Here is a 14567-nt window from a genome sequence, read left to right as displayed (position 1 = left end):
GGACTCCCAAAATGCCAGGTATTATCCAGCTGCCAAGAATGGATGAGCCTGAGTTTGCTTAGCAGCACAACTGGACCTCTGCAGACTTCATTTTAACGTATCTTTGAACCTCCAAAAAGAAAAGAAAAGAAAACCAAAAATCCAACTGAAAAAGCTCAGCTGTGGCTTGCAAGACAAAGTGCTACAAGAGCTCACCCTTTAAAAAATCACAAGTGTATGTATATATCAACAGACAAATTACAAAAAGTTCACTAACAAACAAATATGTGATGCACTTGGAAATTCAATGGGATTTCCATAACAGCTCAGCAAATGCTCACAACAGTAACAAAATTAATCTTCCAGAACTACCACAAAATCCTGAGCTTAATTTTTAATGGTTGGAGCCGCCCAGTTATTCTAGAAGATATTCCAAAAAGGGCCTTTTGAAAAGATATGACTAATGAGGCTTCACTGACAGTTTTTTTGAAAAATGATGAGTTAGCTACATGCCTCTAATGAGTGTTTAAGTCTGAGAACTCAGTATGTTATGTTTAAGAATTTCTTTATTCACTATGGATGTAATTACCTCAGACTGTCATGTTTTTGGCAGTACCTAGACTTCTAAATTTAAAAGAACAACAACAAAAAAGGAATGGACACCATGTTTATGTGAATCTGAATGCATATAAAAGAAAAGAAGTTTGCTGCTGCTATGTTTTCTTGAAGTCTATTAAATTGACTTAATTTTACGGGAGAACTAAGCCTTCTCTAACCCATATTTCTAAACTACAGAGAGGCCCACACAGAAACCAGAGGGACAAGCAGAGAGAGGCAGTGAAATGATGCAACAAAGGAGTAAGAGAACAGAGCAGAAAGTTAATATTTAAAACCCAGCCCGCAGGGATGCTCGGTGCTCTGTAAATAGAGAGCCAAGCACCCATGGTGCTTATTGAAAATATCATCTCCAGCTTATAAAGAAAATCTGCACAGCTTTTCCTCAAGCAAGCACACTAATTCTTACACTTTTAAAATGTAGATTGTGACATGTTGTCTCACCTGAACCTGACCCAGAAGAATAATCATCATCATCAATTGGGTAGACTCCTGATGCTTCTTCAACTGAGCTGTTGTCAAGGTATAGATCTTTATCAGAGGTCAAATCTGTTCTCTGGAAAACAGATAAGAGGGAATGGTTAAAAAGGTAACAGTTCTCCAGTGCAGCAGTCTCTTCATCTTCATTACTATTTCCAGAGTTGGTGATTGCAAACTGAACAGTTTATACATTCAGTTTATTCAACACATTTGTCTAAGATGTTAAAAAAAATCCAAGGCTGCACAATGAAAACTAGGAAACCACCCAGTCTTCAGGAAGCAAGCCCCCTTCAAATCACACTTCATCTCATTCAATGCATGAATGAATAAATAGGATTTGCAGTATACTCTGCAGAGCTTCTGAAACAAGAAAGAACAAAATCCTAGGATTCAAGCTGTCACGTGAAATCTGTCATTTGATCTCAAATAGGAAGCACCAAGAGCACTTATCAAAAAACATTTTAGAGGTATATAAAGCCAAACCACACACAACTCTTTACAAATTAGAATGATCGGTTGGGACTACAGAATAAAAATGTTTCCAAGACTGCTGTTCATTAAGGATTATGACATTTCCAGCCAGATCAGACAGCACATTTCCAAAATTCTGGTGAGGCAAAATGCTCCAATTCCCCAATTAATTCATCTCTCCCAAAATGTAGCTGTGGCTTCGACAAGCTGTAATTTGACTTCCAGTGACTTTCACCACATTTTTATGTCTGCAGTTATTTTCCCCACTAAAAAGAGATTCTGCTAAAATGAGCTGATAATAGAACAACATATCAGTCATCCTTTTAGACTGACAATTCAGACTTTGAAAGACTAAAAAAATGTCTTCCTCCACAGCTGCTTGTGCTTTTTCAACAGAGCATAAACCATCTAATGGAAGCCATGTATCTCCACTGACTGAGAAGGGACCTGCTATTATTACTACTATTCCTTTTACCAGCATTACTGTGAACACCTATTTGTCACAACCTGTTGAAAAAAGTATGACAATTGCAAATGGATCTTAAGCCAAAAATCAAAATGCTATACCAAAATGCATCATTTCTATATCTCACATAAGTGCCCAAAACTGCTGCTCTGAGTCACAAGGGTTTCCACCTTACTTGTACTGCACAGCACTGATTGCCCTTTTATTCTATATAACATTCACTGTAGATTTGCTGAAGGGTTACCAAACAATGAAAGGGGTAACTCCTCTATCCAAAGACTCATATCTGACTTTCCAAAGTTATTTTTCCCCCCAGAGATCTAAAAAATATCACTTAAGATGTTTGTGACTTTTTTTTTTTTTTTTTGGGTTGGAGGAGGATTGGCAACACATTCCAGTTCTAAGCTACTTACCAGCAGAAAACTGGTCTTCAGTTTGATCTAAATAAAAACTGATTTTTCACAAAAGGCAGAAAGGCCATCCTGATTATTAGAGTATTTCAGTATAAAAGACCTTTGCACTGGGGGTACTTAATGCTCCTCTCAACAGCTCTAAACTAAAATAGCACTATGCTGTTTTTCTTCCACAGAGGAATAGAAAAACAACATGATACTGGGTCAAAGTCTACTCTTGCTATGGCAGCTTTTACCTGTGGGATTTGTAGAGGGAAAAGCCCTATTTTATGAAAGGTTTACAAAAGGCTTGCTCTCCTCTGCTGCTGCTGGTTCACACAGTCTGCCTGGAACTGGCTGCAATCCAAAGCAGAAACTGGAGACAATGTCTGCTCACCACCAAGTTCCTTAATTCCTTTAAAAGATGTCTCCAAAGGAAGGCCTGAAGTACAGCAGTAGGTGTATAAGGGTGGTATTGTAATTAAGCAGCAGCTGAGACTTTCTGTAGAGGAAAACATCTCCCTGTCATGGGACAAATATCCTGCTGTTGATCAGGCTGCCACAATGGACCAAGCCATTTTGCCCCATTTTACTTTCTGACATAATTGTGGTACACAACAACCCACTCCTCAAGATCAGGCAGGAAAAAACCAAAACATATTTAAAAGGAAATGCAGGTGGCTGCCAAAGAGTATAGAAAAAGCATACAATATTCAAAAGGTGAAAGAAGAAGTAAATATCACCCAATGCCAAGCTGGGAAAAAACAATTGAAGATGGAGATTTTTTTTAACTATGGAAACTGCCAATAGCATTTGGTAACTGCTGAGAAACTGCCCGAGTTAGCGAATGTTATTTTTTGTCTTGACTAAAAATATGAACTTAACAATAAATTTATTCCCTAGGCCATTTCCCACTTCTTTCTATGTAAGAAGCAAACTTAGTAGTAGAATTAAATAAATAAAAACCCCAAACAACACCCTCCCTCCAAAATAAACAACCCCATTTTTTTTTTCTTTTGAGTCTCACAGGAGTCAGAAAAGACAGAAATTATTCCTGATTATTCTAAAGATTCAGTTTTTGTAAGGCAACTGAGCAGCTAATCCAACCCAGCCCAAGCTGAAAGTGCCTGGTCAGCCAGGCTCCCCACCATCATATTCACTCCCTTTATTTCAATGAATTATGGCTTTTCAGCTGCCAAAAGCTTTCATTTCTAACTATGCTGAGATGTTCTCAAGATTGAAACCAGCTGAGAACAGAGGAATAGAAATGGAAGAAAATCCTGGGTAGTTTTCAGCAGCAATTTGGGCATCCGTTGTATTTTATTCTGGGGATGAAAAGGATACAATGTGAAACATTATTTAATTTCTAGTATTGTGGATGGCACAACTCCATCAGAATGAGAAAATTATTCCCTACAGTCTTACAGATCCAGTACAACATTTACTATAGGGAGAAATACAGGGTGTAGTGAACCCCAAATAAAATCAGATCAAATATCAAGCTTCACCTGAGGAAGATACTCTGCAGCTTCTCTGGCCAGAGCCCCGTGCTTCAGCCTGTTTCCACTAGAAATGATTCTCATCCAGAGAGCACTCTCTCAAACCAAAGGCACAAAGAAGCATTTTATCTTAAAAATCCCCAGGCATTTGCATAGCTAAATGCATTGTACTGTCCCCAAAATGACTCCCTGCAAGCAGGCCAGACAACTTGGGGTAAGGGCACCCACTCTACACCCACAGCTTGCACCTCTTTTTGCCCACACAAAGCTGCCTGGGGCCACCTAGAATGAAAACTGGTGAACTAAAGGTTAAGAATAAAAAAAAAAAAAGCCCAGCAGTCAACAAAAAAAGCACAAACATTAAAAATAATACCATGAAGATTAAGCTTAGGGAAATGAAAGATGGTTAATGAAAATTTAAAAGTACTTCATGGTGCTTAAGTACGTATCAAGTACCGAAGCCATGCTTTGCAATTTTATGCTATGTAAAATTAAATAAGGTTTAATATTTGCTCTAGAAATGTTTCTCGCCTGTCAGCTGGGAACCCATGGCAGCCTGTGGACTACTTCCAGGGTGTTCACAAAAGATAAGTTGGAAAAACAAGTCTGTTTTCAGTAGGCTTGGACAGAGAAAGGTCTGTACTAGCACTTCAGTATGCTTGGAAGGAAGGGAAAAAAAAAAAAAAAAAAAAAAAAAAAAAGTTTGCAAATTCCAGCTCCATAAATCTATTTGTACTTATTATGAAGGCCAAATATTTAAGGGTCGGTTTCCTATGGCTAACAATTGAAATGAGGGCCCTCATGTCACTTTTATGTAACAGCCTTATTTTCAGATCTATTAAAATGGCAGGAACACCAGGCAAGGATGTCTCTGTTATCAGTCCTTTAATCTGGCCCTGAAGCCACAAAAACTGCTCGTTACCTCTTGACAGAGATTGCATTCTGGTCCGTCATTGTTATCCCACTTACGTTTTTATTCCAAGAATATAATGCTGCGAAATCCTGTGACCTAAATACTTCACATGCTACATGCCAATGATCACTGATTCCTGTCTGGTTATTGACTAGGCTGGCATAAACTTAAATCTCCTGGATGCAGTGTAGATTAGCACCCATTAAGAACTAGATAAAAGATATTCCCACACCAGTTATATGTCAAAATTGAAATCTCAGAGTCTTTATTTTAACAAAGCTTATATTTTGAATTATTTTAAATTAAATAAATTTAGATGACCCAGGGCATATTTTTTAAAACTCTTATTCTAACATTAAATGAGAGAGAAAACAAAAATTTTTTTTCTGACTTATCATGTCATGAAAGGCACAAATTGTTCATCAAATTACTATGGCAAAAAACTGAAAACAATCTTCAGACAGAGATAGGAAAGGATGGCACATTTAATTAAAAAAATAACGTATAAAGTGCCCTGTAATAGCCATTCACTTTTCCAGTGCTGCTGTTACAGTCAGTCTTCCCAATATGTGGGGATGATTTAGGAGTAAGACATTACAGACTTTTATGCCATGTGGATGAAGCCAAGAAAGCTGGTGTGAGGAGCAGTGAAGAAGGAATGTCTGCCATGGCTGGTTGAAACTCAGACAGAAGAGGGATGAGTAACTGACATACGGAAGGAAACATTTTATTACTTGCAGATGTGCTCCTATTTCTGTTCTCTACCTTTTAGGGTATATGTATGGGACAGAGAATTTGAGGCGTGCAGCTGGGTTATTAATGGTACGTTGCCTTCCTTTTTCCCCAGATGGAAGTCTTTTAGATTTAACACATTTAGTATGCACAGAACCAAAAACTAATATTTAAAAAGTGATGTTATATCCCAAATATCTAAGCCAGAAGGCTCTGGAAATTTGCAAGCATTACAGCTGTTGATTAGGTGGAGATATTTTATGCAAGGAAGAGAAAGAAAACAGATTTCCCTCTTCTATTAACAGATTGTACTGTTCTATGAGTGCTTGTATAAAACCATGTTCAGCTGGTGAGTCTGAGTTTACTGAAGTGATACTTTCCTCATACATATTTTTTGAATGCTAACTACCTGAATGCATTCAGCTAATGCCCAAGGGCCATTACAGAGAATCCCACTGAATGCAGGAGAAAAGGCAGTTGTGTGAAGGAGAAGCTGTATTTTCACCAAGGCTTCCTGCAAATATGATCTGCCACCCAAAAGAAGTCAGTTCTCTTAGACCCCATCACTGCCAATCCCAAAGCTGGCAGATGCCTTGCTATCATTGTTCACTGTTTCTTTGCTTTCTCTCATCACACCATCACACTATTTCATTGGTGAGACTCTCCCATTAAAAGTTCATTAACCTTGTCCAGGAATGAGTTGTGATTTTAAGCAAAAAAACTCCACAACACAAAACTTGAGAATCAGATTTACACCTCAAAGCACTTCATTTTCCCAGAGAAACGTGCTAACCAGAAAAGCATCCACCTTCCATTTCTCACTGTGCTCCTGGCTCTTAGAAATGAGCCTCTGCCATCTCTGACCGTGCCCACTGACCTCCTTCAGCCTCTGCATCCCTGCACTGCCTACGTGTACCCTGCTATAAATGTGTTGTTTTGAAGCAGGATTTTATGTTTAGGCATATTTATTCTTTCCATCACAACAGGCCCAAAATTGAATTTTTCAAGTTTGAGAGCAAGGTTTTCATACATAATCCAACACATGCATTCCTCATTTCCCTCAAATCATTTTGCCAGGGTTACCATCTCCTTGTTTTACCTTGGAAGGGCTTAAAACTTACAGCAACCTTACAATATATGAAGGGGGCCTACAAGAAATCTTGGGTAGGGCCTTTTACACCAGGGTATAGCAAGAGGACAAGGGGAAATGCGTTCAAACTTGAAGAGGGGAGATTTAGACTGGACATTAGGAAAAAATTATTTCCTCTGAGGGTAGTGAGACACTGGAACAGGATGTCCAAGGAAGTTGTGGCTGCCCTATCCCTGCAAGTGTTCAAGACCAGGTTGGATGGGGCCCTGAGCAACCTGATCTTGTGGAAGGTGTCCCAGTCTATTCAGGGGGTTTGGAACTAGATGATCTTTAAGGTCCCTTCTAACCCTAGCCATTGTATGGTTCTACGAAAACCCTCCAAGAACTCCCCACAGCTGCTGCCTTTCCATGCCAGTCCTCCCACTCATCCATGTGTCCAATGTGAAAATCAGCCTTGCACCTGGAACTGCCTGGACCAAATTTGCAGAAGCCACCATCTCTCCCACTGCTGGCTTTGGCCAATTACATAAAATGCTTTGATTGCCATGACTCATTCTGGAGAGCTCGTTTCCAAAGGTATTTTTAAAAATACCTTGTAAAATGTTTGCTGCCCTTCTTCAGATAAGGGTGGAAAAGGAAGTCAGCTTTGTACAGGTGTCCCTACAAGTGCTGTAAGTTGGATCTTTGCCTGCGGGGACAGTGCTGGTGCCAGCACAGCAGGCTGAGACCCTGCCCGGTGCAGCACAGGCACTACCAGGGATGGAGCACATGCCAGAAAGATTATTCACGCTCCTTGTACCTCATGTAGAAGGACTTCCTGATGCTGCACAAAACTATAGCTTTAGGCCTCCAGTCTCTCCTGACAGATAAAGAAAGGGTTTGACCGCTTGTGGCTGCGGAGGAAAGGCGGAGAGCCTGAAATAAAGGCGAGCACTGCAAACTGCTTCTCCTACTGCTAACATCCAACAATAGAGGAGTCTACCAAAAGAGCTGATTTACAGAGACTGCCTCATGTCAGAGCCAAGAGTCAGAAGATGCTGGCTTTTAAGATGTGTACAGTCTGTTATGCCAGACTAATTACCAAAACAGAGGCGTATTTGACAGGCACAGCATTAATAAAACAACTCTTGCCAGTGTCAGGCATTTCTGCAGCCTATGTCATGGCTCGAGCTAAAGGAAATACACTGGATCCATGGTGCTCACAGGGAAGCACTCCAAGGCAAAGAGCCCCCCAGGGTAAGGAGACACCAACAAGCCACCACCATGTCAGCTACTGTTCACTTTACAGCCATGCACCATAGAAATTACTGTGCTGCTGTTGATACACTGAAGTTCACACTCTCCATGAAGTCATAGAAACTTGTGGGTCTGTTTTCCAAGTCACCTGTGCCTTTAAAAATATTCCCTAATGTGTAATTACATGCTGTACGGTACGCTGCATGATAAAAGAACTTAAATGATAACAGGAGAACTTGTTCATGATTATTTGAAAATGTTTTTCTTCCCATTAAGAAGGCTCACAGATCTGTGTTGTGGGTCTTTGGCCTGCCTACAGTTTTGGAGCTGAGGCTTGTCCTGCCATGAGGAGAGATACATCCTCTAAAGTTCTGGCCTTTTTGAGGTGAATTCCAATGGAATTCCAATTTCACTTCTTTTCAGAGTGTTCGACTTCCAGTTGTGCATCATTAATGCACTAGAGGCACAGAAATACTAAATTTCAGTATATTAACCTAATCACTCTGTTCAGGGTGGGACTGATCAAGAGGGGACCAGCCCCATTGGTCCTTCCCTAGAACGAGAGCTGCATGGTCAGATCACCTCCACACAGGCTAGAAGTTGGGACTAAAGTATTTGCCTAACCCACATAAACTTACTCCAACTCCAGAAATGGTTACTTAGGAACGACAGTGGGACAGGGCAATTCAGATAACACCAATCCAAGCAAACAGGGTTGCTGTGTGGTTTACGTGAACCCCCTGATTTGACATTATATCACATACCCTAACTCCACAGCAACAGGTCTTTCCCTCCCTGAAACCCAGAACTGAACACTACAGTTTAGTTGTCTCATTTACCTTGAAAACCTCAAGGTTTTTACCCTGCATAACAGTCAGGGTACAGTACACAGCAATTCTTATTCCCCATACAAAAGCCAAAGTTTAATACCAAAGTTTCTCTGGGAATCCCAAAATTAAAGAATTCGAAGCCCTTTCAGGTTTCATGCCAAGCTATCAATCAGTGCAAAGAACAGTTTATTCTCAACTCTGCCTTTGGTGTAGGCACGATACAATGAGGAAACAGTTTTAGAAGGGTTACAGCTGAATCAGCTTCCAAAGCACCACTCCAGACTGAAATATTAAAGGGCATTCTGTAGGGGAAACATTGTCAGAAACCAGCAGCCGGCAATTGGCATTACAGATTGATTTATCTCAATTAGCATGGCAATTTTCTGCATGTTTCCCCAAAAGCACCCATCAGTTTCACCAAAAATAGGATCAAAACCACCACGCAAATCATCACCGCTCAAAGTGCTAATCAGTTTTTTAAGGACACATCAGCCCATGTGCAGACAGGTTAAATTTCAGGGAAAGCCGTGACCAAGGAGCTCAACGTGAGCCTTTGAAAATGCTGAATGAAGAGGTTTGCCTGGCTTTGAATCACCAGTCACAAGCCTGACAGTAATGGGAGATGCAGGTAGCTATTGGTAGAGAGGTCATAACTACACGTACCTGCCCTGGTCAGTGCTTTTAAATCAAACATGCACCGCCTCTTCCATACACACCTCCCCTCTCCTTTCATGCTCTCCTGATCCTTTTTCCTAATCAATAAAAGAACTAACACTTATATTTGCCTTCCTCCTCTTGAGAATGTTGATGAATGATTAAAGCTGCCAGGGTAACTCTTTGGCATGCATGCCAATAACTCCCCACCTAATAGCCTTTCCTCTGCCTCCATGCCCTGGCCCACTGGTGATTACTGCAATCCCTTGAAGTGGTCAAATTGCAGGGCAGCCCCCATGGAAACCTATTTGGAGCTGTTCGAGCTCCTACCAAAGAATGATGTTTTTAATACAGATTGTTCTTTTTAAACCCCTACAAAAGCAGCTGTAATCAATCATAGTGGAACACTGCAAACCTCCACCAGTTTCAAAAGCCTCATATTGATTCCTTTCCAGTCTGTGGATTTTAACAAAAATAACCCCATGTGAGGAACCAGAATTGACTAATGTGAAATTATCCGAATTAAGATATTTTTGCCAACAGTAGCAAGAATTGGCAATTAACTGTCTCAATCAAGTACATTCCTTTCGCATAAACAGGAACATTACATATAAAACAACTGTATTATTAAAGTTACATTAAGCACCAATTAAATACTACTAGCAAAGGTTACATATGGCAACTGAAGTTTGTCAAAGGTGAGGATAAATCAGACCTCACAGCTTAAGGAGGGAGCACTGTCAATTCTTGAATGCATCATCTATTATTCAGTAGAGATTTACTCACTGAACAACAAGGTCTGCGAATCTCTTGGTGGACACTTTTATTTGGCACCTGCAATCAGCAGACTCTGCTCCCTGCAGGTAGAAAACTATCCACCAGTTTGGATAGTTTGATCTGTTTGATATTTATAAAATTGTGTGGTATTGCACCAATCAGCTGAAGGAACTTTCCTCCCTCCCATGAACATGTTCAAACTATTTCAGAAGCTGGTGATAAAACGCTCTAAAAATTAAAAGAAATCTTGGATCCTCTAGAACTGAGATGAATATTGGTGTTTACACATTTATACCCCAGGTTCACAAGTTCTTACTTAAAACAAAGTAGAGCTCAAGTAAGTTTAAATGTGCTTAAATGAAACACCTTAATACAAGAGCTCTCAGTTTCATTACAATAAAATATGCAGGTTGTGTGCTCAACGTGAAAGAATCACCCATTATACATATACCTTTAAAAAAACCTAGCAAACAAAAGCCCCAAATTATCATCTTTATATTACTTCAGATACTGACAGGGAAAATTTTCTTCTCACAGCTGTCTTGTGATGCAAAACAGAACCACAGATCCATATGAACTTTGTGTTAGCCAGCAGAACTTGCTGCATGTTCTGACCTCTTTGTCCAGCCCATGAGCACAATAACAACTATATTTATTCAGGTAACTATTTCACACTTGTTGGGTAGTGCCTGGAAGCACAGAGCTAGGGAATCAGTTTGCCCTCTGTCAGGAAAAACACTGGTAAATCTAAAACTTGGTTAAATTTGGCCAGAAACCATAATCCCTACAGCAGAAATGATAAATAGTATCACTGCTACTGTTTCCACTGGTATAGTCTTCTCAGACAGAGACAGCAAACACAAAAAGCAATGAGAGACCAGGTACATCCTTGTAAGATAGCTCTTCACAGCCCAGATCCCCAAACAGTAAAACAACAAAGATGACTTTATTGCAGTTTAAAGGTGCCAACTAGTCTAACGCCCACTCAGCTCCCCGGTCTACAAGATCAAGTGGTTGGATTCGTCACCCTGATCCTGTCTTACTGAACTGAATTTTTGCTACAGAGGCTTGGTGTTCATTTCCTCTTTGATGCATATGAAGATAAGAAATGAGTTTACTTCAGATGGTATAAAACATTATGCTAATAACTTCCACTATAAAAGGAGCTGAGTGAAATCAGAGATACGTCAGCTTGTACAGGCTTCAGGAGCAGTCTTCTGTCTGGTATGCTGCCTTTCAGGCATGACTCCCCTCCTTCCACAGGGAGAAGTAACTGGTGCATCACCAACACTGAGCCTGCCAGACACCCCAGCCAAAGATGACAGACAGGTTGGGCTGGAGGAGAACACAGCACCCTGCCTGCAGCCCCAGACAGTTTCCCAGCCAGGTGGGGCTGCAGCAAGAAGGATTTTCCCCCTCGTCCTCCTCTGCATGCTGGTGGCTCCATAGGGCTTGCAGGGAGGCATCAGGATGGGAAAGGGAACCAAGAGGCCAGTTTTGTCTGAAGGCAAATACAGAGTGGGGTGTAACATATATTCATATTATTGAGAAAAAAAATCTAACATACATCTGCTCTTTAATACACCCGCCCACAAATGTCCATAGAAAGAATCAAGCTGAAAACACATAGTACGAGCTACACTAAAATAAAAAGTTACTCCATGAGCAGTGGAAAGCGTGACAACTGATTCTCTACGGATGTTCCTCTCCCTGCCACAACCCCAGCTCCTGCCCCTTCCCCCTGTGCTACTCCCTCCCTATGAGCTGTACATGTGGATGTGGCAGAACATGGATAAAACAACTCTGAAAATCAACACATGGGAATTTCTCAAAATAAAAGTTTCAAGTGGAATTACATAAGGGATCACCTTCAAAGAGCATGTTACATTTTTTTGGTTTAAAGCATGGTCAAGAAAGCTGCTGCTTTAATCAAAGGATTAGTGAACTGATAACATAATCTCTCCCAGTTATCATGAGTGGCTACCTTTAATGAAAAATGGATGAAATAAGCTTCCTATTCATTACCTTCTGCTAATATGTGAAAAATAAAGCTACATAAAACTAGAACCAAAAGAATAATGAAGGCAGAAATAAATGACACTCCATTAGATAAATTCGCTTCCCTTGGATTAAAGGAAAGCAGGTCAGATAAGTTGTTTGACAGCATTTTTAACAGCCATCTGACTGAAGAGTAAAATATAACAAAGACTGCTAATGGTATTAAATACCTGTTAACAAAGAACAATCCTTTCTTTCTAGTATTCATATTTTCAATTGGAGTTCTGCTGAAGGGAACAAAGATGTCAGTATTTCTGTAGATAAACTCTGAATCTTCATAAAAATGTCCCAGCACCATCAACACAGGGTTAGCAGCCCTGTACAATCTTTGCTGCCTTATAAACAGTTTAAAGCTTTTAAAAATCATTATGCCCACAAAACCTCCTGAAGCTGTTACACATTGCGGATTTCACAGCATTGTTGACCTGGGCAGCCTCTTTATCCTCAGTAAGTTATTTTAAGCAACTTTCTGCCAGCAAGCAAGTCTCTTTGTTAGGCTTTGTCTGTATTATTGCTAAAGCACTGCTTACAATACAGCACAAACCAGGGAGGTACTAATCAGAAACCAGAAAGGGGTCTGTCAAGTTCCTATGTGATTTCTTTTTTTTTTTTTTCTCAGTTTTCCTGATAATGCTTATCATAGTATCTGACAGATCATTTGCCCTGCTGCCAGGAATCTGGCTACACACCTAAGCCACCTCTTGAGAGGAAGCAGTGTGAATGCACAGCAGACAAAAGAAACCAAACCCATATATATATATTTTCAGGACCAGGCTATTATTTTGCATATTTTCTTCTTCCTTCTCAGCACTTTTGTATGGATCTCATATATGTATCTACCTCTGGTGCAGAGAAACAGAAGCTAGCAAGTGTATCTACCTACTGAGTAAGAAAACCCATCACCTGGTTTGGGGGGTGAGAAAGAGGAGAAGAAAAAGAAAGGTAAATTTCTCACACTTCAAACCAAACTCAAAGACCAAATAGTCGGCTTTATTCTTAAATTCTTATTATTGGTAGTATTAGTATTATTTATTCTTAAATTCCTAATCAAATAATGGACTCCAGCTTGAGGACCATTTCTATGGCATAGTAGGAAAAACAAGCCTCAGACCAACACATATCACCACACATCAAAAAGCAATCTCAATCTTCTGCAAGCTCATGGCCTGGAAGTCTTCCTTGGATTGTAAATTATTAATAGTCACAATCGAGCAGCAACATACGTGCTTCTTCTACTTCCCTGCTTATCCAAAATATTTATAGGGTGATCCTGTTTTGGGAAGCAACTCTTGCTCCTCCTTTCACTTTGAAGTTTCACATCTTGGAGGCTTGTGTGACTAATCACCCATACCAATCCTTGGTGTCACCAGAACTACTAAGACCTACCACGTTTTAATCCAAGGGCACACTATAAAATGTATTCAACAGACAGACCACACAGGCAGGGAGAGATTTAGACTTGATGCCAACTTCTGTATCACACTTGATAAGCAGACTCTCAGCTGAGGGCCAAGACATACAGAGGAAGCTGGGAGAAGTGCAAAGGAAAAAGAAATTCAAACTGACATAACTGGAGCCCACAAAATCTCTGCTGGTTATACTTTATTTCTGGATGTTAGATGAGCTTTCCTATTCCCTTGTTAAACCCACAGCTTTCATAGCAAATGGAAAGAAATTTTTTAAGTTATCAATTCACTGAAGTTTTCAGGTAGCACAAGAATGCCTTTCAAGTAATGCTTTCTGGAAGCAACTAATTTAGCACTGGCATCTTTATGCCACTTAACATGATTAAGTGTTGGCAAAAATAATGGTCACAATTGATAAGTAACTTGTCAATCCTGAGTTATTCTAGATAAAGCACGAACGTATTCCAATTATCTGCACCTTATTTCCGACAGCACATAATCTGCTCCATATAGCTGTCAATCAAATGGACAAATTCTCTTAAGGTTTCATTGCAAATATGTCCGAAGCAATTACACTTTACAAAGTTAACCCCAGATTAATAACAAAAGTTTAATTCAAACCACAGGTTTTTCTCTGCAAGCGAGAATAAAGGTTGCTACACTGATGGCACTGGAAAGCTTCTTAGTTCCGGTTTCTGTTTGTTTCAGTGAAAGGGTCACTCGGCACTCAGAAATGGAACAAGCAAAAAGGAGTTTCATCAGCCTAAGTGTTACGGATGTTGGCTGCTTAATAGACCTGACCTTGCACAAACCTTCTCACCTCCCGAGGTTCTGGGAGCTTAAAAAAATAACTGAGGACAAAGAGGAGGTGTAAAGACTCTGTTCAGGGAGAACATACGGCAGGACAGTCAGATCTGCCACAGCAAGACAACACTGAGTAGTTTTATAACATTACTAGAACACTTGTGT

General features: G+C 40.1%; 1 protein-coding gene and 1 long non-coding RNA gene across 2 annotated transcripts in view; one reads left to right on the top strand and one right to left on the bottom strand.

Annotated features, from left to right (window-relative positions):
• SDC2 (syndecan 2) overlaps positions 1-14567 on the bottom strand; it is a 59081-nt gene that overhangs the window by 10719 nt on the left and 33795 nt on the right. Inside the window, exon 2 of the mRNA XM_071738044.1 lies at positions 1039-1150. Within this exon, the coding sequence (XP_071594145.1) occupies positions 1039-1150 (112 nt within the window). The remainder of the gene's footprint in view (positions 1-1038; positions 1151-14567) is intronic.
• LOC139793411 (uncharacterized) overlaps positions 1-14567 on the top strand; it is a 410787-nt gene that overhangs the window by 383891 nt on the left and 12329 nt on the right. The gene's annotated exons all lie outside the window — the stretch shown is intronic.

The sequence above is a fragment of the Heliangelus exortis genome, chromosome 2, assembly GCF_036169615.1.
Source record: "Heliangelus exortis chromosome 2, bHelExo1.hap1, whole genome shotgun sequence".
Taxonomy (NCBI): domain Eukaryota; kingdom Metazoa; phylum Chordata; class Aves; order Apodiformes; family Trochilidae; genus Heliangelus; species Heliangelus exortis.
Note: the sequence above shows the minus strand (reverse complement) of the source record. Positions and strands in the feature narration are given on the sequence as shown.